The sequence below is a fragment of the Suricata suricatta genome, chromosome 1, assembly GCF_006229205.1.
Source record: "Suricata suricatta isolate VVHF042 chromosome 1, meerkat_22Aug2017_6uvM2_HiC, whole genome shotgun sequence".
NCBI classification, from domain to species: Eukaryota; Metazoa; Chordata; class Mammalia; order Carnivora; family Herpestidae; genus Suricata; species Suricata suricatta.
The window spans coordinates 154,769,436-154,793,695 of NC_043700.1; the positions used below are offsets into that span (position 1 = coordinate 154,769,436).

The window sequence follows — 24,260 nt, forward strand, 5'->3', positions numbered from 1 at the left end:
AATCTTCTTGAATTTACTGAAGCTTGTTGTATGGCCTAACATGTGTGATGTCTTCTGGAGAGTGCTCCATGTGCACCTGAAAGTAATGTGTGTTCTGTTGGTTAGGGATAGAATGTTCTATACAGATCTGTTATGTCCATCTGGTCTACTGTGTAATTCAGAGACACCATATCCTTATTGATTTTCTGCCTGAATAGTCTATCCATTGATGTACGTGGGGTGTTAAAGTCCCCTACTACTTTTGTATTACCATCAATTTCTTCCTTTATGTCTGTTAATATTTGCTTTATGTATTTACGTGCCCCAGTGTTGCATGTATATATATTTATAATTATCATTCGTTGCTGTGGGGTTGATCCCTTTAAAATTATGTAAGGCCCTTCTTGTCTCTTGCTATAGTCTTTGTTTTGTCTGATTTTGTCTATTTTGTTTGATTATATATATATATATATATATATATATATATAGCCTCAATTTTCATGGTAAATGTGTTTCCATTTGCTTACTTTCAGTTGGTATGTGTCTTTACATCTGAGGTGAGTCTCTTATAGGCAGCATACAGATGAGCTGTCTTTTGATTGGAGCATGGAGCATTTAGGCCACTTGCATCTGAAGTTATAGGAGATAGGTATGCTTATTGCCATCCTGTTGTTTTCTGAATGTTTTTGTGGTTCTTCTCTGTTTCTTTCCTCTTCTGTTGTTCTCTTTCTTTGTGATGGTAGTACTTTGTTTGGGTTTCTTTCTCTTTATTTTTTGTGTGTATGTCATAGGTTTTGGGTTTTGTAACCATGAGGTTCATATATAGCATCCTAAGTATATAGCTATCTAAATTAAGTTGATGGTCATTTAAGTTCAAATGCATTCTTAAAAAAAAAAACAAAACACATTTCTTGGGTATTCTATACATTCAGAAAAACTCCCCTAGTAATAAACTATTGAAATGATCCCTGAAAGATTCCTGTAAACATATTTTAAAACCCCAGGGAAATAATGTTTTGAATATGGCAGAGTGCTCAAAACATGTTTACTAAATAGATCTAAGGAACCCCCTTAGATTGTGATATAAAACCTCTGACTTTCTGTCTCCTACTTTTTTATCTCTACCCCAAAAGATGAAACAAGATTTAGGGTTCTTTCCAGTTCTAAAAGGACATGTGCCTCCACGAACATTTAAATTATTATTCCCTATAGAGACGGTGCTGTTGGGCTGAATTCTCCCCATCACATATCTGCTTGGTTGTAGGGAAGAAAATGCATTCTGTGGGACATGTTTGTGTGCTGAGGTGTGCTACTTGACAGCTGGGGCCTGACTGGAGAGAACCCCACCGTGTGGCCTCGGGGAAAAGACAGATGATTCTATCATAGCTCCAGGAAGGATGGTGATGGGCAGGCGGCTTCTGATGAGTCCACAAGAGTTATATGGCTACGTTATTCTTCTAACAATTAGACTTAATCGTTAAACATTTCTTTCCTTGCTTTTTCCCAGGAGGAAAATAGATCTGGATTTAATGTTTGTAAGTAGTCCTTCTAGCTCATCAATAAATCAATTTTCTATTTTAAGCATTAAAAAGGCAAGACATTTTTATTATTTTATCTCTAGTAGTAAAACTTTCATATATTACCCCACATTCTATATTTTATCAGAAATTTATGAAAAGCAATTTGGAGAAATGCTTTTACTTAGTAAGATATTTAAATAAATTGACAGAATTTCCCAATACATAAATACCATATTTTTTCAAAACTGAGGTTCTTTGTGTGTTATTTCCCACTTTCACACATCTCTTCTTCTTATATACTTTTGTTTCCCACAGACTTGCTCAGTCAATGAATCCTGTTTTAAGTAGTTCATAAAAAGTATTTGGGAGTACTCATATGAAAATGGTGATTGTTCTCATAATGATGTCCTTCTTTGTAGGATCCAAATCTAAAAAAAAAAAGTCATTGACATGTAAAAACTATTCAGAAAGGTACATTCTTATATAAAATTTCAACCATAATCTATTGTGGTTTTACTTATCTATCATAAAACCAAGAGAGATGTGATCAATTTACAAATCAATAAATGAAGAAATAAGAAAGGATTCATGCATATGGGAAAGGCAGACTAAATTTTTAACCTTTGAAGTCCTCTTTCCATGTTTATGAATCATTCCAAAAGCACAACCGTTTAAGAATTATTAGTTGATAACATTGGCGGAAAATAAGTCTGGATTTTCTCTCTAGTCTTCAGTTTGCAAAATATCCATTTTATGGATGAAGGGATCATGAAACCAGGAATGTTATTCGTGTTGCATTAGTGCATGTGTGATCTACTTTAGCACAATTTCAACTCCTCAGTCTTCTACAGGTGCTACAGAGGAACAGCTTACTTCGCTGGTGAATAACTATATAGCTCTCGCTGGTATGATGAAATAGAAAAGGCACTAGAAAGGAACCTAAGACCTAAGCAAATGAAGCCACCAACTTCCTTTTCTTCATCAGCAATCACAGTTTCATTTTCTCATCTCAAAACAACAATAAGGAATATTGAAATAGCACCTTTGATCTGCTACTCCATGACTAGAACTGAGTCCTAAGGAAGTAATCAAAGATATGCCCGGAGTTACAATTAGGAGTCCTCAGAAGACTTCTTATAATGATGAAAGAACAAATGTGCAAAAACAACCAACTTGGTTAGCTACATTTGGCACACTCATATAATGGAATATTATAGAATCCTTTAAAAATATTTTCATAAGTTAGTCAGAGAAGGACAGATATATTTTTTCACTCATATATGGATCTTGAGAAACTGAACAAAAGACCATGGGGAAAGGGAAGGGAAAAAAAAATAGTCACAAACAGAGAGAGGCAAACCAGAAGAGCCTCTTAAATACAGAGAAGAAACTAAGGGTTGATGGTGGGGAGTGGGCAGGGGAAACGGGCGATGGGCATTGAGGAGGGCACTTGTTGGGATGAGCACTGTGTGCTGTATGTAAGCCAATTTGATGATAAATTATATTCACAAAAATATATATTTTCAGAAAACATGTTATGGAAGGAAGCTCATCATATAGTATTTGGATGAAAAAATCAGGTTAATAAATGACTATATAGATTCATGCATATTTATAAAGTTGGGATAATTGTGTGACATACAGATATACATTCACATAAAAATCAAAGATGTACCAAAACTATGACCAGCGGTAACATCTGAATCCCTTATCTCCGCACTAGAGCGTAAGCTCCGTAGGACCAAGGGTGGGTCTTATTCACCATTTTTGTCCTCAGTCTCTAGCACCAGGCCCAGCTTGGTGATGGCACTGTGGTACTCAATGAGCACTTGCTGAATTAAGGAATGGGATTTTTGGTGAACTCAGTATTCTTTGACTATTTTTATGTAATACATTTTCATATATATATGAAATTTTAAAAATTAAGATCAGCTTTCTACTTATGCTTCTGTTATTTTCATAATTAAACTGAGTGTGAAAACAGATTAGCTCCCTTCACAGGTGGTTTGGATCAGTCTGCAGTTGTGATTAGCTAAAAATATTTTATTTGGACTTCTCTGCACTCCTGGTATATGAGGCTAAGGAAACCAGGAAACCTTTTTCCTTCCTCGATTTTCTAACTTCCATATAAGAAATCACCTCAGTCGACAAAAGGAAGAAAACTTTCTATTTCACTTCTCCAGTGACTACTATAAATATTATTGTTGCTACTGTATCTACTGCCTACTAAGCACTCACCATACACTATTTTTTTTCTAAACAATTTTACTGAAATTGGTGCCAAGAATACATGGGTAGACACATGCACATGTACATATGTGTTGAACATATATGTTCATGTACATATATGTATGAGCAGGAAAAAAACCCATGCATATCACCATACACTATCCTAAGAGCTCTACGTGTCAGTCAGCCCTCAAATAACCTTAGGAGGTCGGCACTACGATTTTTCCCATTTGGCAGGTGAGAGACTTGAGGCTTCGAGAGACTAGCCGACTTGCCTGCAGTTACGCAGCTGCTCTCTGACAAGAGTGAGGACTGGAACCGGGCAGCTTGACCCCGGAGCCCATGCCGTGCACGAGCACATTACACACACAAGGGTAAGATCAAATACTAACGTGAGCGATCAAGACTCAGTTATATGGTGGCTCAGTCAGTTGAGAATCTGACTTTTGATTTCTGCTCAGGTCATGATCTTATGGTCCTAAGATCGAGCCCCGTGTTGGGCTTTGCACTGGGTATGGAGCCTGCTTGGGATGCTCTCTCTTTCTATCCTTCCCCCTCACTCACTCTCTCTCTTAAAAAAAAAAAAAAAGAGGGGTGCCTGGGTGGCCCAGTTGGTTAGGTGTCCAACTTCAGCTCAGGTAATGATCTCACAGTTTGTGGGTTTGAGCCCCACGTCAGGTTCTGTGCTGACAGCTCAGAGCCTGGAGCCTGCTTTGGATTCTGTGTCTCCCTCTCTCTCTGCCCTCCCCCACTCACACTCTGTCTCTCCCTCAAAAATAAATAAACATTAAAAAAAAAAAAGACTTGGTTATAGCTCTTCTTACCTTAATCCCCTATACTTTGGTACAGTTTTTTCTTGTTGTAAGGAGACAAGAATGAAAAAGAAAATGGATAAATTCCATCACCATCCCCACCCCCGACACCCAGGCAAATAAAATAAAGTCTGAGAAGTTTCCATAATGATTAGCTGGTAAAAGTAGCATGTGTGTGTGTATATATATATATATATATATATATATATATATATATATACACACATATATATGATATATATATATATGCATATATATATATCAGATAATAATAACATATGGATATGTTCTGGGTTTGGCTTTATGCAAACATTTTTTCTCATTGTCTAGTCATAGGAAGAAAAAAGAGTACATACACCAAAGCATGTATTTTGCTACAAACAGATTTCTCAGATAACCTCTATTTAGAACTAAACAAAATCCAGTATATTTCACATGCTAGAATCTCTGCAGTGAGAAACGAATTATCCACTCTCCGTAGGCTCCATCTTAACTGCACATTTGAAAAACTGGGAATGATTTTTGAAACTCAAAGCCCAGACCGCCGAGAGGTCCTGATGAGCTGGTCTGGGTAGGGCTCTCCAGGTGAGTCGGGCATGTAGCCAGAGCTGAGAATGTCAGCAACCGAACGATGCTAACAGGCTTCCTTCCTAGTTCTTAACTCTGTCACTCACTAGCCGTGGGGCTCTAATGAAGTCATTTTATGTTCCTCAGCCTGAACTTACCTATAAAATGAGGACAAGAGTACTAACCCAAGGATGATTAATTGAGATGATACCCAGAGCACCTAGAAGAGGGACTGGGACACAGAACACATATTAGCTATTGTGATGGTGGTGATGGTGATGGTGATGAAGATGAGGCCAATGTGATCTTTTTCACCTGAGCCTGAGACCATAACATGTTTCTCTATCTCAGAGAACAGGGATCATAACTTCAACCCAAGCAGGATTTTATCATTTTTACCATGAGATCACTTACCGCAATGAGCCATCCATAATTCAGAGTGCATTGTGAGTCACTCTTTAGGTCCATAGAGGGGATGTGGTGCCTCAACTGTAGTCTACAACATGAAAGAATTCACTCACCTAGGATTGAAATGAATTTCCTTAGGAACTGCCCTCTGGTCTGTGACTACTTTCTGGTTGTCTCTGTAATTAATCGGGTCATCAGGGATCCTAAATTTGGCCATCTGAATTTCAGAGTCACTCAGGTCAGCACGGGAAATTCTTGCATAACCCAGTCTGTGGCAGAAATAGAAATGGTTTGTAAAGGTTTTATCACCGAACAGAAATCTGATGAGGTCTAATAGAGAACACCTGCATTATTAAGCCAATTTCCAATTTATAACCCTATTCTGTACATCACTACAATTAGCTTGATTTATTACTCCAAATATTTATCAAAACATTGCTTTTACTATATAAATGGATAAGGAACATGCACCCAAGCTTAATTAACTAAACATACACTAATGAATATTTGTCTCTGCAAATTGCCTATCACACAATTTATGTTTTGCATTGAGAAAAGGAGTTCTTCAGAATGACAGCAGCATATGTCTAAATTCTTTCTTACCTTTAAAAATTTAAATACCACATGCATATTTTCATTCACATTTACAAGTCTAATAAAAAAGATTTCGTATGTCTGAAAAAAACTGCACATCCTGTTTTTGCTTAGAGCTTTCAGTTCTTCAGGAAATCAAAGCATTTTCTAGATGTTATCCAAATAGTCACGGAGAAGCCCAGATGGAAAAATGAGGGAACCATGAGCAACCAAGAATTCATTTTATTTTATTTCTATTTTGCCTCTTCAAAAAATATCTATCAACTTCAGTCATTCACTTATTCAATGAACAAATATGTACCAAGTCCCTACTACACACAGACATTGTTCCAGGTGTTGGGGATAAACAGTGAACAAAACAAGGCTCTTGCTTTCATAGAGCTTTTGCTCTAGTTGAGGAGGACAGATTAAATATGGATGTGTATGATCGAGCAGGTGGTGAAAATGCCACAGTCCCCTGGGGGACTAAGCAGAGTAAAGAGGACAGGGAATGCTAGATGGCAGTGGGTGATTTTTATAGTAACTGATCAAAGCATACTGCTCTGAGTGCCATTTGAGCAAAAGTTTGAATGAAGTAAAGGAGCAACCCTGTCCGGATGCTGGAGGAGGGCGCTCTATGGAAAAGGCACAGCAAAGGCACACATCCCAAAGGAGAATGTGCTTGGCTTTTTTGAGGGCCAATTCCACGATGACCGGAGTGGAGTGTGCATGAGCAAACACCATAGGAGATGAGTTTGCACGGGCGTGGGGGATGGTAGGTGATACAGCTTTCCTTGCAGACCACTATAAAGGCCAGATATCTTTCTCACAGTGAGATGGGATCCAAGGAGTTCTGTGCAGCAACGCCAACGGCTACTGTGTAGATACCAGACTCCAAGGAAAGGGTGGAAGAAGGGAGACCAGGCAGGAGGCCACTGCAATAATTTAGGTGAATGATGGTGGGGGCTGGAGCCAGACTAGCAGTAGGAGAGAGACTTAAAACAAAACCCGTAGCTATGTACAAAATAGGGACAGGAACCCAGAGCTGGGGCAAGTAGAAGCAGCAAGTCTGCCCACCATGAAGGGAAAAAGGAGAGCCATGGCAGCATCGGAAGGGGGTGGATGCTGTCCGACGGGCTGAGGTGTTTACACAGCTCAAGTCCCAAATCCATGCGGATCCCTGTAACTCTCTCTAGGTCACTCTCTCTAGTGAATCTAGGCTGCTGATGAGTGATATTGAGTGTCTTTACATGTGTCTGTTGGCCATCTGGATGTCTTCTTTGGAGAAATGTCTGTTCATTTCTTCTGCCCATTTTTAATTGGATAATTTGTCTTTGGGGTTTTGAGTTTTACAAGTTCTTTATATAATACTTTGGATACTAACCCTTTAGCAGACATGTCATTTGCAAGTATCTTCTGTATCTTCTCCCATTCCGTAGGTTGCCTTTTAGTTTTGCTGATTGTTTTCTTTGCTGTGCAGAAGCTTTTTATTTTGATGTAGCCCCAATAGATTATTTTTGCTTTTATTTCTCTTGCCTCAAGACATATATCTAGAAAAATGCTGCCATGGCTGATGTCAGAGAAATTGCTGCCTGTGCTCTCTTCTAGAATTTTCTAGGATTATAGTTGTGAGTTCACTTCTGGATTTCCTATTTTGTTCCATTGATCTATGTGTCTATTTTTGGGCCAGTACCATATTATTTTGATGAATACAGCTTCATAAGATAACTTGGAGTCCTGAATTGTGATGCCTCCAGCTTTGCGTTTCTTTTTCAAAACTGCTTTAGCTATTTAGGGTCTTTTGTGGTTTCATATAAATTTCAAAATTTTTTTGTTCTAGTTCTGTTATGTTTCCATCTGTTGCAGACTAAATGTCTGTGTCATCCCTCGAATTCATATGTCAAACTGTAACCCCCCCATATAGCCCTATTTGGAGGTGGAGTTTCCAAGGAAGTAGTTAAGTTAAAATAAGGTCACAGGCATGGGACCCTGATCCAATAGGACTATCATCCTTATAAGAGACACCACACAGCACATGTGCTCACACAGTCTCTCTGTCTCCAGAACAGTGAGAAAATAAATTTCTGTTGTCTAAGCCACCCAGCTATATTTAGCATATATCTATAAATATTTATATATAAAACTCTGCCCCCCAACTCTTCCAAGGAAAGGTGATAAAACTCTTGAGTTGCAAGTATACAGAGTCAAATGATTCACTATTATGGGCACTGGTCCTATAAATACCACTTTTCCTTGGCAACTAGCAATATTACAACTTCAATTTATACCTATTTCAGTGTATATCATAAACTGTTTTCTAGAAATTCCCATTGAAACAACCACTTTAATATGAATGTGACCAGAAACGATGTTTTCAATCTGATATCACACGTTACAAAACTAACACTTCAGCATCTCCCCCCCACCTTTTGGAAACACCAAAATAACAGCCAACCTGTCTGTCCTGCAGCCGTGTGGGCATGTTCTGGGTGTTCTGGAGTTTCTGAGTTAGTCGTGTATGTTCTGGAACTTTTGGAGTTTCTGAGTTATTAGTGTGACCAGAATGATCCTGGCATCTCAAGGGTCTCCTTGTCTCACCCCAGAAAGCGCAGGAACCCATAGCATTGTTCAGGAATGAATAAAGGCCGCCATTATATTAAGTCGGGCCCAGAGTTTTTCGTAAGAGTCCACAGAACCTTGTGATCGGCCGCCTTCCCTCCCTGCCCACACACTCCCCTTACCTCTTCTACCACCTCCACTCCTCTACACACACTCCACCCCCACCAGCCTCACTTCTCTTCAGACACAGCTGGCACGCCTGTCTTTGAGCTCTTACACGAGCTAGTCCCTGGAAGGGTCTTCTCTCAGATAGTCACATGGTCCACTCCTTGAAATATTAGCTCCAATGTCACCTTCTCAGGGAGACCTCCCCGACCCCCTATTTATAATGGCACTCCATCTCCATATTCTGGATGCTTTTCATCCTGCTCAGTGTTTTCCCCACCATACTCATCACTTCCTAAAACACACCATCATGGAATTATTGTGTTTCTTCCTTCTGCCAGGGTAAAGATCCTTCTCTTTTTTTACTGCTTATACCCCTGGTGCCTCACATACATTATGTCCCACCAACACTTGTTGAATGACAAATAAGGCAAAGAACAGTTGAACGTAACAGTTTGCTTTGAGTAGACTATGACTCATAACTGAACAAGCCACGTCTCAGATGGGAGAGAAGTTGATCCTGTGATTCTGTATCATCCTTAGAAGGGAACTGTTTTCTTTCATAAATGTAGACCACAGGTCTTAGAATATAAGGTTACTTAGGGGTGATCGGTGGGCCAATGCCAACACTCCTCTGGGTGATGAACTGCTCTGTGCAGAGGAGGATCTAAGGCCCCGAGAAGCCCATTTGTAGAAGGCCACACCAGAGTTCCCAGCGCTTCCCCAAGGAGGGTACTCAGGGGCCTCCAGTCAAATATCTCTGAACAGATTGTGTGCTAGCAGGAGGAGAGCTGTGAGTTCCGGGGACTGTCTCCAGCACATTCCCTCCACTAAAGAACCCTATAGGTGGAGGGACCTGTGAATCACTCCACTGTCCACATGATCTGTCCCCACTTACCCCTCGCATGTCACTTCCCATCTCTCTACTCCAGCCACGTGGGCCACCTCGCTGTTACCAACCAATACCGGGCATGCGCCACTCACACTTCTGAACTTGCTCTTCCCTTTGCAGGACACACGCAGGTGACCTTCTCACGTCTTCCAGGCTGCTGCCCCCCTGCAGATCACAAGGCAGCCGCCCTCACCCTGCACTGTCCATCCCCCTCCTTCTTACCTGGCCTCAGTCATCTTTTCATCACAGGTGCCACCTCCTACCACTCTCTTTCTTAGGTGTTTTTACCTTCTGTCTCCTTCCACTGGAATGGAAGCTTTATAGTAGTCAAGGGTTTTGTTTTGTTCCTGTTACAGCCCTACCGCTTAGGACAATACCTGGCACATAATAGGCATTTAATAAATACTTGTCAAATACAAGAATGAATCAGAGAATAAATGGTTAGTCCCTTGTTTGGTATTAAAACTGTTTCAGCTTTCTTAAAGGACATACTACCTTCATAATAGGTTTACAAAGTTACATATTTGAATTTTAAGATCCTTCAGGTATATTATTTCAGAATATATATACACTAATATATGCCTACGGAAATAGTATTCACTTTTTGATATGGGGTGATTTTTAAAAAATGGAGCATTTACCTGGAGATCTCCCCACAATATAATAGTGATTCCAACAAGTGAGTTAACCTACCCCAAATTACATGATTAGAACTTGGCAATGCTGGAATTCGGCCCGGGGCTTTCTTATTCCATGGTCCTGGAAGCTTCCACCATGCCCTACACTCAAGACTGGTACCATTCTTGTGTTTGTATGTGTTTATCATGCGCGATAACTTACACAGTATCCTTTTTATACAATTAAGCTTAATTTACTCTGTCATTTATTCTTTCTTATATCATTAGACCATGCCTTGAAAAAATGGTTAAACTCTATAACTAGCCAAATCAATGTTTATAAAAAGTAACAAAATGAATTCCTCCTATAAAGTTTTTTTCTCCTTCCAGGATAGACCCAAAAGATTGCAGTAATAATAGATGATAAAACAACAGCAGTCAAAAACCTGTGCTCACCTGACCAGCCCTCGGTACATAATATATTCACACCACCTGTCTTGATCTGTGCTGTCAATATCCTAAATAAAGAACAGAGAAGAGAATGTTTAAAGCATAAAAGACAGTGCTCTATTCTGAATTGCCCAAGGAAATGTGTGAAGGACAATAATAAACATGCTTTTGTGCATGCTGTTTTCACTGCCTCACTCCTAATGATCCGTCAAGGTCCAAATTATTTATTCATCCTACAGACATTTCTGGAACACCTGCCGGGTGCCCATCTAGGCCCTGTACTGGGTGCTGGGGGTGCAAAGGTGCAGGTGGTCTACGGAGAGGGTTAGGCAGGTGAGTTGGCAACAAGGCCACTGGTTTCCTGTGGCTTTGCACACCTCTCGTCCCCGCAGACCCGGGGGGCGTCCTCACCGATCCTGCTCTGCAGCGGAGTACTCAGTACACAGCGGCTGCGCCATTCTGCACAGTTATTTGTTTATAGGTCCCCACCCCCCCCTTCCTGAGCGGAGGGACCCTTCGTCACGTTGGCTCCCTGGTACGTAGCACAACGCCTGGCATTCAGCAGGAGCTCAATCTGTGTTTGTTAAATTGAATCATTGGAAATAAACACATTTGGGGAGTAATCATGAGTCTTTTAGATGTTGAAAGCTTAAGACCGGTGTTATTTTTCATCAGAGAAGCAGAACATAAACACATTCTTTTTCTGTAATGTGTTGGGAAAACTCTAAATATGCAGGTTTTATACTGAACACATTTCCATCTTCTTCTTTTTAAAAATCTTATTGATAAAAATATACCTCACTTTTGATCTTTCTCAATTTTACTATTAAAATTTAACTTAAAACATGTTTTTAAGTCACAAGTTATTATTCCTTAATTTTTTTCATAAGCTTACTACAGGTAAACACAAAGATGCTTGTTAATCTTTACTATTATTTATATGCCACATACACACATTTACATGCCTCTGCATACATGGAAAAAATATAATACATTTTAAAAGTCAAACTTTAAAATGTTAATGATGAAAAAAATAAAATTGAAAGAGCCCTGTCTGGTTTGCCTTGGAAAGAAATAAAAATGCAGTCATTCAGTTGTATAGACTGGGAACCATAAACTATGAATACGTTTAACTGTCATGTTTTTTATTAGATTTTAAAAAGATGCTGTCAAATTTTAAGACTGCAGAATTCACATACTCATTTCTTAAAGAGAAAAATCTGTTCATCCAAGCATTTATGATTAAACCTCCTCTCTGCATTAATAAACGTCCTAATAGAAAAAGCCATATAAGAATTCACTGCCAATCTTGACACAGCTCTTGACCATGATAGCGGTAACCAGCAGAGGATTAAATAAAAATCAAATAAAATTCCTCTTCCTTAACACCATCCATATCCCTTAGACACACACACACACACACACACACACACACACACACAGTATAAGAATTCCTTCTTTTATTAGGATGCAATTTTTCCTTAGACTGGCCCAAAATTTTCATCTACCATTTTTTTTTTTACTTTGTAGAGCATGTACTCACACATTTATCGCATTTGATTTTATGCATACAGCCAGATGCACACAGTACATCTACATACACAGAGCTACCACTCCCCGAAGGCCCTCTACCTACAAGGTTGTTTTCTATTTCATCCCCATACCCACCCTGTGATACAACAGATATTACTCTCACCACTTTACAGATACGGCCACTGAGGCCTGGGAATTTTAAATAGCTTATCCCCAGGTCACACAGCTGGTAAATGTGGCACCAAATGGGCTAGTGAGACCACAAAGAGAGAGAGGCCCGGCCAACGAACAGCACCAAAGCCCCAGGCATGTGAATGGGACTACCCTTAGAACCCCCAGCCACAGCCAACGACTGACCACACAAGTGAACCCAGGCAAGAACAGAAAACCCACAGAATCAGAGGAATCTTAAACTATTGTTGTGGTAAGCCACTAGGGTTTGAAGTGGTTTGTTACACAGCACTAAGTAACTGATAGACTCTGACTCCATACCCATCAGGATTTCCTTTTATTCTTCGGACCTCTCCTTAATCTCTCTTCTGAAATAATCTTTTTCTTCCCTCACCATCATCCCCATGATAGCCCCTTTAATGTCTATTTATTTTTGAGGTGGGGGGAGGCAGAGAGAGAGGGAGACACAGAATCTGAAGCAGGCTCCAGGCTCTGAGCTGTCAGCACAGAGCCTGATGTGGGGCTCAAACCCATGAACCGTGAGATCATGACCTGAGCCGAGGTCAGATGCTTAACCAACTGAGCCACCCAGCCACCCCAAGAGCCACATTAAATGCAACTTTATCAGGAGTTTTCTTTGGTTTTCCTTCTACACTTCTCTAACTCAGCAGCAGTATCACCCACTTCCATGGTTTCGATGATTACCTAGATGGTGGCAGTTCCTTAATCTAAATTTCTAGTCCTGAGTTTTTTCCCCAATTCCAAATCCATATATCCAGCTGCCTGTTGGACATCTCCATTAATAGTTCACAGATGCCTTGAGTTAGCCTAGAGCTAAATTTATTATCATCTTTGCAAAACCCTTCTTTCTTCAGTATTCTCTTTAATTATGTCACCATCATAAATCTTCTGACCAAAGCCAAAACCAGGAGTCCGTCTTGACTCTACTTCCTGCCTTATCCACTGACACAGAGATTCACTCATCTCCCCAGTAGGTGACTGTCGGGAGCTGCCAGAAGAGCTGCCAGAAGAAAAGACATGTGCCTTGACCTGCAAGATCAGCCACCCGCACAGCTGAGCTGCATTACCACTCCCAGCACAGCAAAAGCTGCATTATCACCTTCAGCTGAGGCCTTGTTTACCCCCCAAGCCTGCCTTGTTAGCCTCTCGGGTGGCGTGCTGACGCTGCAGTCCCCGCCCCTGTTTCCTGACAACTGACTCATGTCAACTGCCTGCCTTCTACCCTTTATAAGACATGCGTGGTCTCTCAAAGAGTCGCTTGATCGGAAACCTTGCCTGGCCTCCATTCCCTGTGTCCCCTGCCCTGCCCTGCCCTATTCTCACTCCCTCCCTCAGGAACCCACGTCAACTGACCCAGCCAGACATGACAAGTGGCGCCCAATGTCGGGCTGAGTAAGAGGGATCTAGTGAAGAAACCGATCAAAGAGAAAAAGAAGAGAAAGAGGTAACGGTCAGGATTTATAAGGAGACGGCCACGTGGTGGTCCCATGCTCAGGATTTATAAGGAGACGGCCACATGGTGGTCCAGTGCTCAAGATAGGGAAACGGCCACGTGGGAGCCTGCCGGGTGGTCCAGTGCTCCAGTGAGTGATCAGTGAATTTAGGGCAGGAATTAAATAAATGGTTTAAACAGAGACCCTCAGAGCATGGGGAGTGAAGGTTAAAGAAAAAGCAATTAGAATTTTTTCAGTTCCTCCATGAAGTCTGTCCTTAAGTGTTTTTCTAAATGTAGATAGAGAATAAGGAAAGTGAGTAAAGGAAAGAAATTACCCAGTTAAGTGTTTTTCTGAATGTCTCGGTTTGTCTGTAAAACCTTTGTAGGAGGGAATGTTATAGCCTCTGGTGTGTGTGTGTGTGTGAGTGAATCTGCGGACTTGAGATAGGCAGAGTTAGAAAAAGAAAAGGGTAAAAGTAATTAATCATTAAAAAGAATTTTATGTGAGATATTAAAGGTATATTGGTATAAGGTTAAAATTCTGCTTGTCTCTCTTTCAAAAGACAAGTTTTTCCGGACCTTTTGGTCTGCTCTTGTTAAGACTATGTAAATGAAGGGTTTCTCTTGTTAAGAAGACAAAAGCTTTAGGTCCGATCTTTATCAGGTCTTTAATTGCTTAGGTTAAAAAAAAGTTAGGTTTTGCTGAAGGATCCCAAGGGCTAATAAGATCTGTTATTGCCACTTTGGTTTAGTCCCAGTATTCAAAGGATAGAAGACTTTAAAAAAGCACTCTAGTACAATGATACATCTTAGGTCATATAGTATGGGTAAATGCTGCAATTGCTCATATATATTTGTAATTCCTAAAGTCTTAATGTTTTGGTATAAGATCATTACTTAACACCTTTAAGGAGAAAGTTACTAGTCAAAGGGGACCTCAGTTCCTCCTTAACTAACATTAAGCAAAGTCCTGATGTGCTGTTTGCCGACTTTGTCCATTGGCTTCTCATGGCAGCAGGGCATATTTTTGGCAATGCTGATGCTGGCACTGAATTTGTTAAACAATTTGCATACGAAAATACAAACTCCGAGTGTCAGGCGGCCATTAGGCCTTATTGGAAAAGGCTGGCCAATATCGGCTCTGCCTACCAGCAGGGATTGACAATGGCTGCAGCCCTGTAGGGGTTTACAATTAAAGAGCTGCTAGGTCAGCAAAAGAGAGGAAGATGTTTCAACTGTGGTAAAAAAAAAAAAAAAAAAAAAAAAAGCCATTTTGCCAAGGACTGTAGATCCAACAAGCAGATGCAGCCCGATGGTTGCCGGAGAAACTAGTAAAGCAAATTGATCATAACACTCAGCCTTCCAAGGAGAAGAAACCTCCTTGAGAATATCTTTTTTCTTTTAGAGACCATGCTTGGGAAATGGCGGCACCTTTTCTGGATGGCTGGAGAATAGAAGATTGAGAGGCTTTGGGAAGATCTGGAGAAGAGGAGGAAGGAACCCATCGATGGTCCTTTTCTCAGTGGATTTCATGGACTTTTACCCTATCTCCTCCCGCTTTTAGGACCTATTGTGGGTTTGCTGATCTTGGTGTCTTTGGGCACTGTTCTATTCAAAAAGGTCATGGCATTTCTAAGGCAGCAAATAGATGCTATCAAGATGCAGCCTATCCAGGTCCATCATAAGCTCGATGTGGCCGACCAGAAGGTCGATGAAGAGCTGTATTATGGCAAGAGGCATGGGCTGGTTAGCCAATGACGGGTAAGAGGGGCCTTACCATCCTATCAACCTAAGACAGGCTACTCAGGAACAGGTTTCTGAGTATACCCATAATGGGTAAGAAGGATTGGCAGGCCCCCAACCTAAGACAGGCACAGTTCTTTCCTTGCCTATACCATCATATTCTGGAAGTAGCCCTTTTTTTGAAAAAATAAAAGGGGGGACCTGTCGGGAGCTGCCAGAAGGAAAGACATGTGCCTTGACCTGCAAGATCAGCCACCCCCACAGCTGAGCTGCATTATCACTCCCAGCACATCAAAAGCTGCATTATCACCTTCAGCTGAGGCCTTGTTTACCCCCCAAGCCTGCCTTGTTAGCCTCTCGGGCGGCGTGCTGGCACTGCAGTCCCCACCCTTGTTTCCTGGCAACTGACTCACATCAACTGCCTGCCTTCTACCCTTTATAAGACATGGGTAGTCTCTCAAAGAGTTGCTTGATTGGAAACCTTGTCTTGCCTCCATTCCCTGTGTCCCCTGCCCTACCCTATTCTCACTCCCTCACTCAGGATCCTGCATTGACTGGCCAGCCGGACAAAACGGGTGACTGACTTTCTCCCAAAGTTGTAGTTTTTTAGCTGCTGGATGTATATCAAGATTGAAGAGTGTACCTCCTGACTTCTTATATATCCAGTCAACAGTGTTGGAGGTCAGTTCCCTTGAATTTGCCTTCGGAGATAACTTGCATGCACTCTCGGCTCGCTCTTTACCCCATCCTCTATCTTGCTAGCTAGAACATGGATGCTGCCATCGTAGACCTTAAGGCAAATTTGGGAACAGAGACCTTGTAAAGTGATGCCACAGGATAGAAGGACCACATTCCTGACACCACAGAGTGCACCAGTACTGGATCATCTGCCCACACTTTTATGTAAAGAAATAGAGTAATAAGAAAATATTTTAGAAAAATTTAAAGGGCACCGGGGTGGCTCAGTCAGTTAAGCATCTGACTTTAGCTTAGGTCATGATCTTGCAGTTCTTGAGTTCAAGCCCCATGTAGAGCTCTGTGCTGACAGCTCAGAGCTTAGAGCCTGCTTTGCATTGTCTCCCTCTCTCTCTCTCTCTGCCCCTCCCTCACTCGAGCTCTATGTCCCTCTCAAAAATAAACTTTACGAGATTAAAAAAATTTTAAAGGGGGTGCCTGAGAGGCCCAGTTGGTTAAACATCCTACTTCGGCTCAGCTCTTGATTTTGCAGTTCTTGTTCAAGCCCCGCATCAGAATCTGTGCTAACAGCTGGGAGCCTGAAGCCTGCTTCAGACTGTGTGTGTCTCTCTCTCTCCCAGCCCTTCCCCCGCCTTGTGCTCTTTCTCAAAAATAAATATCAAAAAATTTCTCTTTTGTCTTTCCAAGCACTTGGTAAAATAGGTAAACATTTTTTTCTGCAAATGTCTACATTTTGTTTCCAACTTCATCTTCTGGAAAGGACCAAGAAATCTACATAGGGCTTAATGAATATAACAATGATATTTCTCATAAATTACTGCATTTGTGAGCAGTCTGGTGTATATATGTCTCAAGGATTTGATTTGTGTGTCAGTTCCCCAGAGCGTGATTATATCTGGGTACACTGACAAATTCAGATTTTGGACCCAAACAGGTGAGAACTAAAGTTAGTTAGTGCGGCACTGTAAGGCTGATCAGCCAGCCTTTCTGTGTATTTCATTCTTTTACTCTCAACATCATAATTAACTTGCATAATGTGTCAGATTATCTTTCCTAAACATGGCTCCGATAACCTACTTCCCGTATGGTATTCTTATAACGTGACTTTGACCCTCTTCCCATGGAGATGATGGGACTTCTGTTTCTCCCACTTGCACGTGAGCAGACTTCTGATGATGGCAGAGGTCACACTAGGTCACTTACAAGGCTAGGTCACACAAGGCAACACAAGTTCTTCCTGGTTCTCTTCGCGACACACTCCGAGAACCCAGCCGTCGGCAGGGAGGAGGCTCAAGTCAGCCCATGGAGAGAAACCAGGACGCTGCACCCCAAGCCCGAACTGGGCTCCTGGTCAACAGCCAAGAGCAACGTGCCACCTGGGAGTCCTCTGCAAAGTGGACCCTCCGGTCACCGCTTGAGCCACGTCTCTGTGAAGTAGACATGAGCTCCGCCGCCCCAGCCCCGTCCGAGCTGCAGGTCTGTGAGCAACCAAGGCTGGCTGCTGTTTAAAGTCACTATGCTTCTTGGTTTTCTACACAGCAGTATATAATCAGAATGCCTAGTAAATCGTTGCGGGGGGGGGGGGGGGGAATAAACATGAAGAAGAAAAATTTTACTTAAGAAATCAGAAATCCTATTAAGATTGTTACCTTCACGTGGCCGTGTTCAATGAGCTGTGTATAATCCCTGGAGCCAGGCGCTGAAGTGATATATCCCAGAAATATCACTTGATTAGAACTGCTTTTCAGTAGTTTTGAGACAGCAATAGCCTGAAGTTTCCTGTCAAGGTCATCTCTAAAATGTAAAAATGTAATTCTTTTTAAAAAATGTACTTCTTCATTGTATTTGCAAGACAATGTTTAAAAAGCACTAGGTATCTAAGTTCCCGAAGAATATCTCCAAACAGTACACAAACCCAGAGCAATTCCTACTTGGACAAATGACTTAATGTTATGCAAATGAACAAGACAGAGACACAGGGCTTCAGCTAGGTAGGCTGACAAACTTTAGACTAAGAACATGATCTTTTCCCACAAACTAGTGGGAGTCAACTTGATTTAAATATCTATTCTAAAACCGCATTTGCTCAACTTTTCATCAGAAGAAATTATAACAGTAATCTGAGACCTGATCAGCAGTATTACAGCTAAAGGCTAGTAGACAACAATAATAATAATAGAATTTAAAAGGAGCAAGAAGTACTGGTAAGAGAGAATCCTAACACTCACAGAGCATACCAGTCTTATATAACCTACTTAGCTCCATCAACAGAACACTTTTTTTTTTAATATTTTTTTTAATGTTTTATTTTTAATACAGAGAGAGACAGAGCATGAGAGGGGGCGGGGCAGAGAGAGAAGGAGACACAGAACTGGAAGCAGGCTCCAGGCTCTGAGCTAGCTGTTAGCACAGAGCCTGATGCGGGGCTCGAACCCACGAACGTGAGATCTGACCTGAGCCGAAGCCGGAGGACCAACCGACTGAGCCACCCAGGTGCCCCAACGGAACACTTTTTAAAAGGTGCCCAGGCTTCGTCTGGTCAAACGCTGGCTAAACATAATGCTTTTATTAGTCTAAGCAACTGAGAAAATTAGGTAGGTACATGATGTTTTTGAGAGTTTTACAGTTGGTCTGTTTGGGGAAAAATATGGTTATCATATTTGACATGATCCAGCCAGGAAAACTTAAACCACTCTAGGTGTTTCAAACAGGGTGAATTTAATACAGGAAATTGGTTAGCTAGGTAATGGGAAGCAAAACAGGACTCAGTGAGGCAACCAGAGGTTAGCAACCAGTACCACCTGTGGGGCTAGAGGGACAACAACAGGAGATGATATTCCCAGAGTCTGCAAGCCAGCCATGGAGGAGGCTGCCTGGAGGTTGCTGGGGCTCTTTAAGGAGGAGTTAGAGACACAGGAGAGACTCAGCTGCAGCCAGAGACTATCGAGAAAGCAGATAGACATCGCCAAGTACTGAGAAGATTGGAGAAACCTCATTGAGGTAGGAAAGTAGGATCTGAAGGCAGAACTAAGCTTAGATAAGAATGTACAGACAGCTGAGTACCATTCAAAGATGCCTTAAGAAACAGAAGTGAAAAGAATGACCGTTTATTAAACATCTTTGATACTGAATACTCACAGTAACTGAGAGGCAGGCATTAGCTCTATTTTTAAATGAGGTTAAGTAACATGCTTATGGTTATTTGCCAATTGCCCTGTTGGGATATGTTCGCAGCCCTTCTCTTTGCTTGGAGAAGCTAACCCAGGCAGATTTCATGCCTGGGCTCCCTTTTCTGCTGATTTCCAGTTAGGTTTGGTCAACTAGAGGTACCAGCAGGAGATTAAAAAGGAGAAGAGAGAAGTTGTGGTATTTCTTCCCCATTAGCTGCATTCTTTATGCCTTGTGGCCCCTCTTCCTGAATACTATAGTGTCTCTTATCTGTTCTTTCGACCCTTCCAGCATCTTGGTAAATAGTCCCTTATTTAGGTCTGCAGTGAATTCTGTCCCTTCTGATACACACAGCTGGGATTCAAATCTGGTCTAGAGAATTCCAAGGTCACTACCATAGATAGTGTTGTCATACAAATATATTTTAGGAATATATTATTGGAAAATAATCTAAGAATTCAGTTTTATATTTTCTCAGGTGATAAATTTTATCCAGTGATAATAAAAATAAATAGTATATATGAGTTTACAGAAAGGAGAGGAAAGGAGATGGGGGAAAAGAGGGAAAGAGCAAGAGTGAGAGAGAGAACACATTTTATATTTCTTTATCAGCTGATATGTGATCAGCCCACTAACCCTATAATGTGGGCTGGAAAAAATAATTTTATCCAATTCAGAAACAAAAGGACTGGAACTCACTGAGGCTATGGTACAACAGGACCAAAAGTATAACTACAGACTACAAGTTCTGTACTCTCTCTTCTTTGTGCATTTACGATGTTACAGAAAACAGAGTGGTGATTAACTGGTGGCTCAGTTAATCACGTAAGACAACACTGACTTTAGTTATGGTGTATACCTAAGTGCGTCTAAGGAATGCTGCTATTTCCTATTTACTGATTGTAAAGAGGTATTTGTGTAGTCAATAATTTTTTAAAATCTTGTTGAATCAGCTAACAACATGCATAAACATTTCATAATTCATCCCTAAATGACTTCAAGCTTATATACTATAATCAGTAGAAAATGAAATCTCTAAATATTTATTCACAGTAAGAATTTTGTATCGAGGATTGTAGGAAACAAAGGCAAGTGAAAATATGTAGTGATGGCTTCACAATTTTTTTTTAATTATTGATTTTTGAGACAGAGCGAGACAGAGTGCGAGCAGGGGAGGGGTGAGGAGAGAGGGAGACACAGAATCTGAAGCAGGCTCCAGGCTCTGAACGGCCAACACAGAACCTGATGCAGGGCTCAAACTCACCAACTGCGAGATCATGACTTGAGCTGAAGTCGGACACTTAACTGAGCCACCCAGGCATCCCCACAAATCTTTTAGCATATGAATATCTTCATGTCACCTGTTGGAAGGCTACAGTGTTCACGGATAGGGCTTCTAAGGAGTGACACAAAACTGTGGCCCTAAGGGGAAAGACTGCACCTAGCACTGTGCCTGGGACACGGCAGATGTTTGATCTGTGTTGGATGAATGAATTCTTTTTTGAGCTACCCAACAGACCTTACATTTAGGGTTATCTGGTTTGGTTTAATAATGGCCAATATTAATGGAGCACTTACTATATTCATGTACTTTGCAGGAGATAATATTTAATTCTCACCCCTTTCAGTAGGGTTATTGTCCCTTACAGAGGAGAAAACGGAGGCCCAAGGTAACTAAATAACCTGGTATGGGATACACCTTCAATTAAGATTCAAACCAGATTGTCTGATTCCAAGTTCTGGAATTCCCTCCTTCTAACAAAACACACTGCTTCCCTCCCTGGAGCTAGAGCCCAGTGTTAGCTGACATCGTCACTGTTGTCGTGTGTGTGTATGTGTGTGTGAGAGATTAAATCAAGTGAACAAGTGAGAACACGTGAAAGTGGCACTGATTAGCGAACTTTTAAATATGTATGTAGAGGGTGCCTGGGAGGCTTGGTTGGTTAAGCGGTTAAGCATCTAACTCTTGATTTTGGCTCAGGTCATGATCACACAGTTTGTGGGTTCAAACCCCAAGTCTGTCTCCATGCTAACAGTGCAAGAGCCTGCATGGTATTCTCTCTTTCTCTCTGCCTCTCCCCCTCTCTCTCCCTTTCCCTGCCCCTTCCCCAGTTGCGTAAGTACTCTCTCTCTCTGCCCATCTCCTCTGCTTATGCTTGCTCTCTCTAGAAGTTTTAATTTTTTTTAAATATGTACTTAATAGAAAGTTAGAAAAGGTAATCCTTTCCTCCTCTTTTCCAAGCACATTCTGAGGGCTATCTTTAGTCTTCTTTCAAGTCTATTCTTTACATGTTGGAGGTTGGAGGGGGTTGGAGAGGGCAGGGGAGAAAAGCAAAGGAAAAATGGGAAAGACTTTATTCAACTATTTCTCAGGTTAAGACCTTACAACTTTAAACATAAAAGTGGCTATTTTTTTAAAAAGCTAAACCCAGTGCAATTTAAGATCAGTGGAATGATTTTGGAATGGCTGTACTTGCTACATGAAAATTATTGAGAGAAACAGGCATTTCTCCAAATAGCTTTCTAAAGAGATATGGACCATCATCGGTATCATCTGTCCTCTGAACACCATTTTTATTTCTAAGAAGACAAGCAAGAGTCTGGTGAGCAAATGGTTCCCCTAATTACATTTGGATGGCTTGTTTATATTACTAAGTGCTGATTTAGTTCAGAAAATATCCAAGTATGTCTTTACAGCATCACGTGACGCTGTGAGAAAACGCGAGGTAAGAGGAAAATATGGGGAGCAGACACATTAGTTTTGTTTAGGTGAAACTTACAGTAGAACCGTGTTGTTTCAATGTTTTGTCACTTCACAGCCCCGTGGCCTCTTGTCATTACTGTGGATAGGACCAATATGCCCTGGTTTATAGCACTTTATGTTACTGTTTTCAATTATTATTACAGAATGTTTAGTATGGCAGAGTGTGAATTATATACTTTTATCTTTGCTTTTATAATATATTGTTAGCATCATTTATGCTTTACTCAGTACTAAGTCACGGGTTATAAATGTTATCCTTTGGGGATAAAATTCATTCCCCATTTCTCTTGTCTCCTTCTAGAAGGACTTGCTTAGAGAAACATGTCTGGCCTCTATCTCCCACCTTTTACACTTGGGGAAAACTTTTCTAACTGGTTGAGTTTGGCAGAATTAACTGGGCGTGGTTGTCTCATCCTTCCCTCTCTTCTCCTTGGAACCTGCCAGTTTGCAGACACGGTATCTCCGGGATACTGTCCCTACCAAGGGAACAGTTTGACAGGGCGCACTTTGCACCTGCTGGGGGGTCGGCTGCTTGGGGGAAGTCAGTTTCGTGGCTTGGGGATAGATTAGCAGGTCCATGGAGACACACCCGAGCCACGTCGTCCACATAGGTTGATTAGAATTAAGGGACATTTTGATGTCCCTTACAAATTCCTCTACCTACCTGTCAGTGGACTGTGAAAACATGAGGGAAAAGGAGTATCATTTAGCACCCTCAAATCACAACAGTACTTCCAACTGTAATAATCCTGTAGGAAAAGAATATTTCCATTTTCCAGTAGTCTAGTTTACCATGTGGTCCCAAGGACATGCAGGCTCTGAGCTAGGTCTGCCTAATGCCTCACTGCTTGACACTCTCAGACAAGTCATCTAACCTCTCTCAGTATAGAGTCTTTCTCTGTAAAATGGGGCCATAATGGTACTAACTTTATACAAAGTAAAGGTTAAATGTACTTAGCACAGCACCTGCTCGGCCATCGCTGGCTAACACGGCCATCATTGCTGCCCTGCACCATCACTAAGGACCACCCACATCTCAAATGTTTTATGCTTCATTTTTAAAACCAGCTAAAGGGGGGCCTGGGTGGCTCAGTCAGTTAAGCGTCCAGCTTCAGCTCAGGTCATGATCTCACGGTTCGTGGGTTCAAGCCCCACATCGATTACTGTGCTGATAGCTCAGAGCCTGAAGCCTGCTTCAGACTCTGTCTCCCTCTCTCTCTGCTCTTCCCCTGATCAAGCTCTGTCTCTGTCTCTCTCAAAAAGAAAATAAACATTAAAAACTAAAAATGAATAAATAAAACTAGCTATGTAAGGAAAAATGCTTTGGGAGAAAAAATCAAGAAAAGTCAAGGCATGGAGATGAAAGTAACGTATTAGTACTATTTCTTGGCATCTGTGTACGACTAGGAAGACCAGAGAAACCCACTCATGATTCCCAAAGTGTGTCACGACAAAATCCACCAGTTTGTCCGAGATGTTAACAGTCATCGCTATAGCCGGTGCAATCTCGCCCTCTGGTGACGGAAGGAGGTGATGCTCTGACTTCACAATCGGGTGTCGGGACAAAACCATAATCCTGCGTTGGAATGAAAAGAGCCGTGTGCATCATTATTGGTCCCGCCACATGACAGAGACAGGACTAAGCTCATGTGTTCAAAGCACAAATAAGGCAGTCTGAGGCAGTACACTGCATCTCTGCTAGTGCATGGCTCTCTGTGTCACTAAGCACCATGCCATCAACTGTTTTACGAAATGCCTGGAGACACAAAAGGGCAGAATTAGCAACACACAAAATCTATTTCCCTTGCCTTGTTACGCTGGCGACATATTTTTACAAACAATTCTAATGTTAATCGACACATTTGGGAATGTACAATCTTGCCAGCAAGGACACAAAGTAACAATTTACAAAATCAGAAATGACAAACTGTCCAATAAAGCCATGAACACATGCTCCA

At 41.3% G+C, this 24,260-nt stretch overlaps 1 protein-coding gene across 1 annotated transcript in view; it reads right to left on the reverse strand.

Moving 5' to 3' along the window:
* Window positions 1-1,661: 1,661 nt before the first annotated feature.
* CWH43 (cell wall biogenesis 43 C-terminal homolog) overlaps window positions 1,662-24,260 on the reverse strand; it is a 56,789-nt gene continuing 34,190 nt past the window's right edge. The window contains exons 11-15 of the mRNA XM_029931993.1: window positions 23,729-23,878; window positions 18,020-18,164; window positions 10,778-10,839; window positions 5,629-5,784; window positions 1,662-1,927 (exon numbers count right to left, since the gene is read on the reverse strand). Of these exons, the coding sequence (XP_029787853.1) occupies window positions 1,849-1,927; window positions 5,629-5,784; window positions 10,778-10,839; window positions 18,020-18,164; window positions 23,729-23,878 (592 nt within the window). The 3' untranslated portion in view covers window positions 1,662-1,848. The remainder of the gene's footprint in view (window positions 1,928-5,628; window positions 5,785-10,777; window positions 10,840-18,019; window positions 18,165-23,728; window positions 23,879-24,260) is intronic.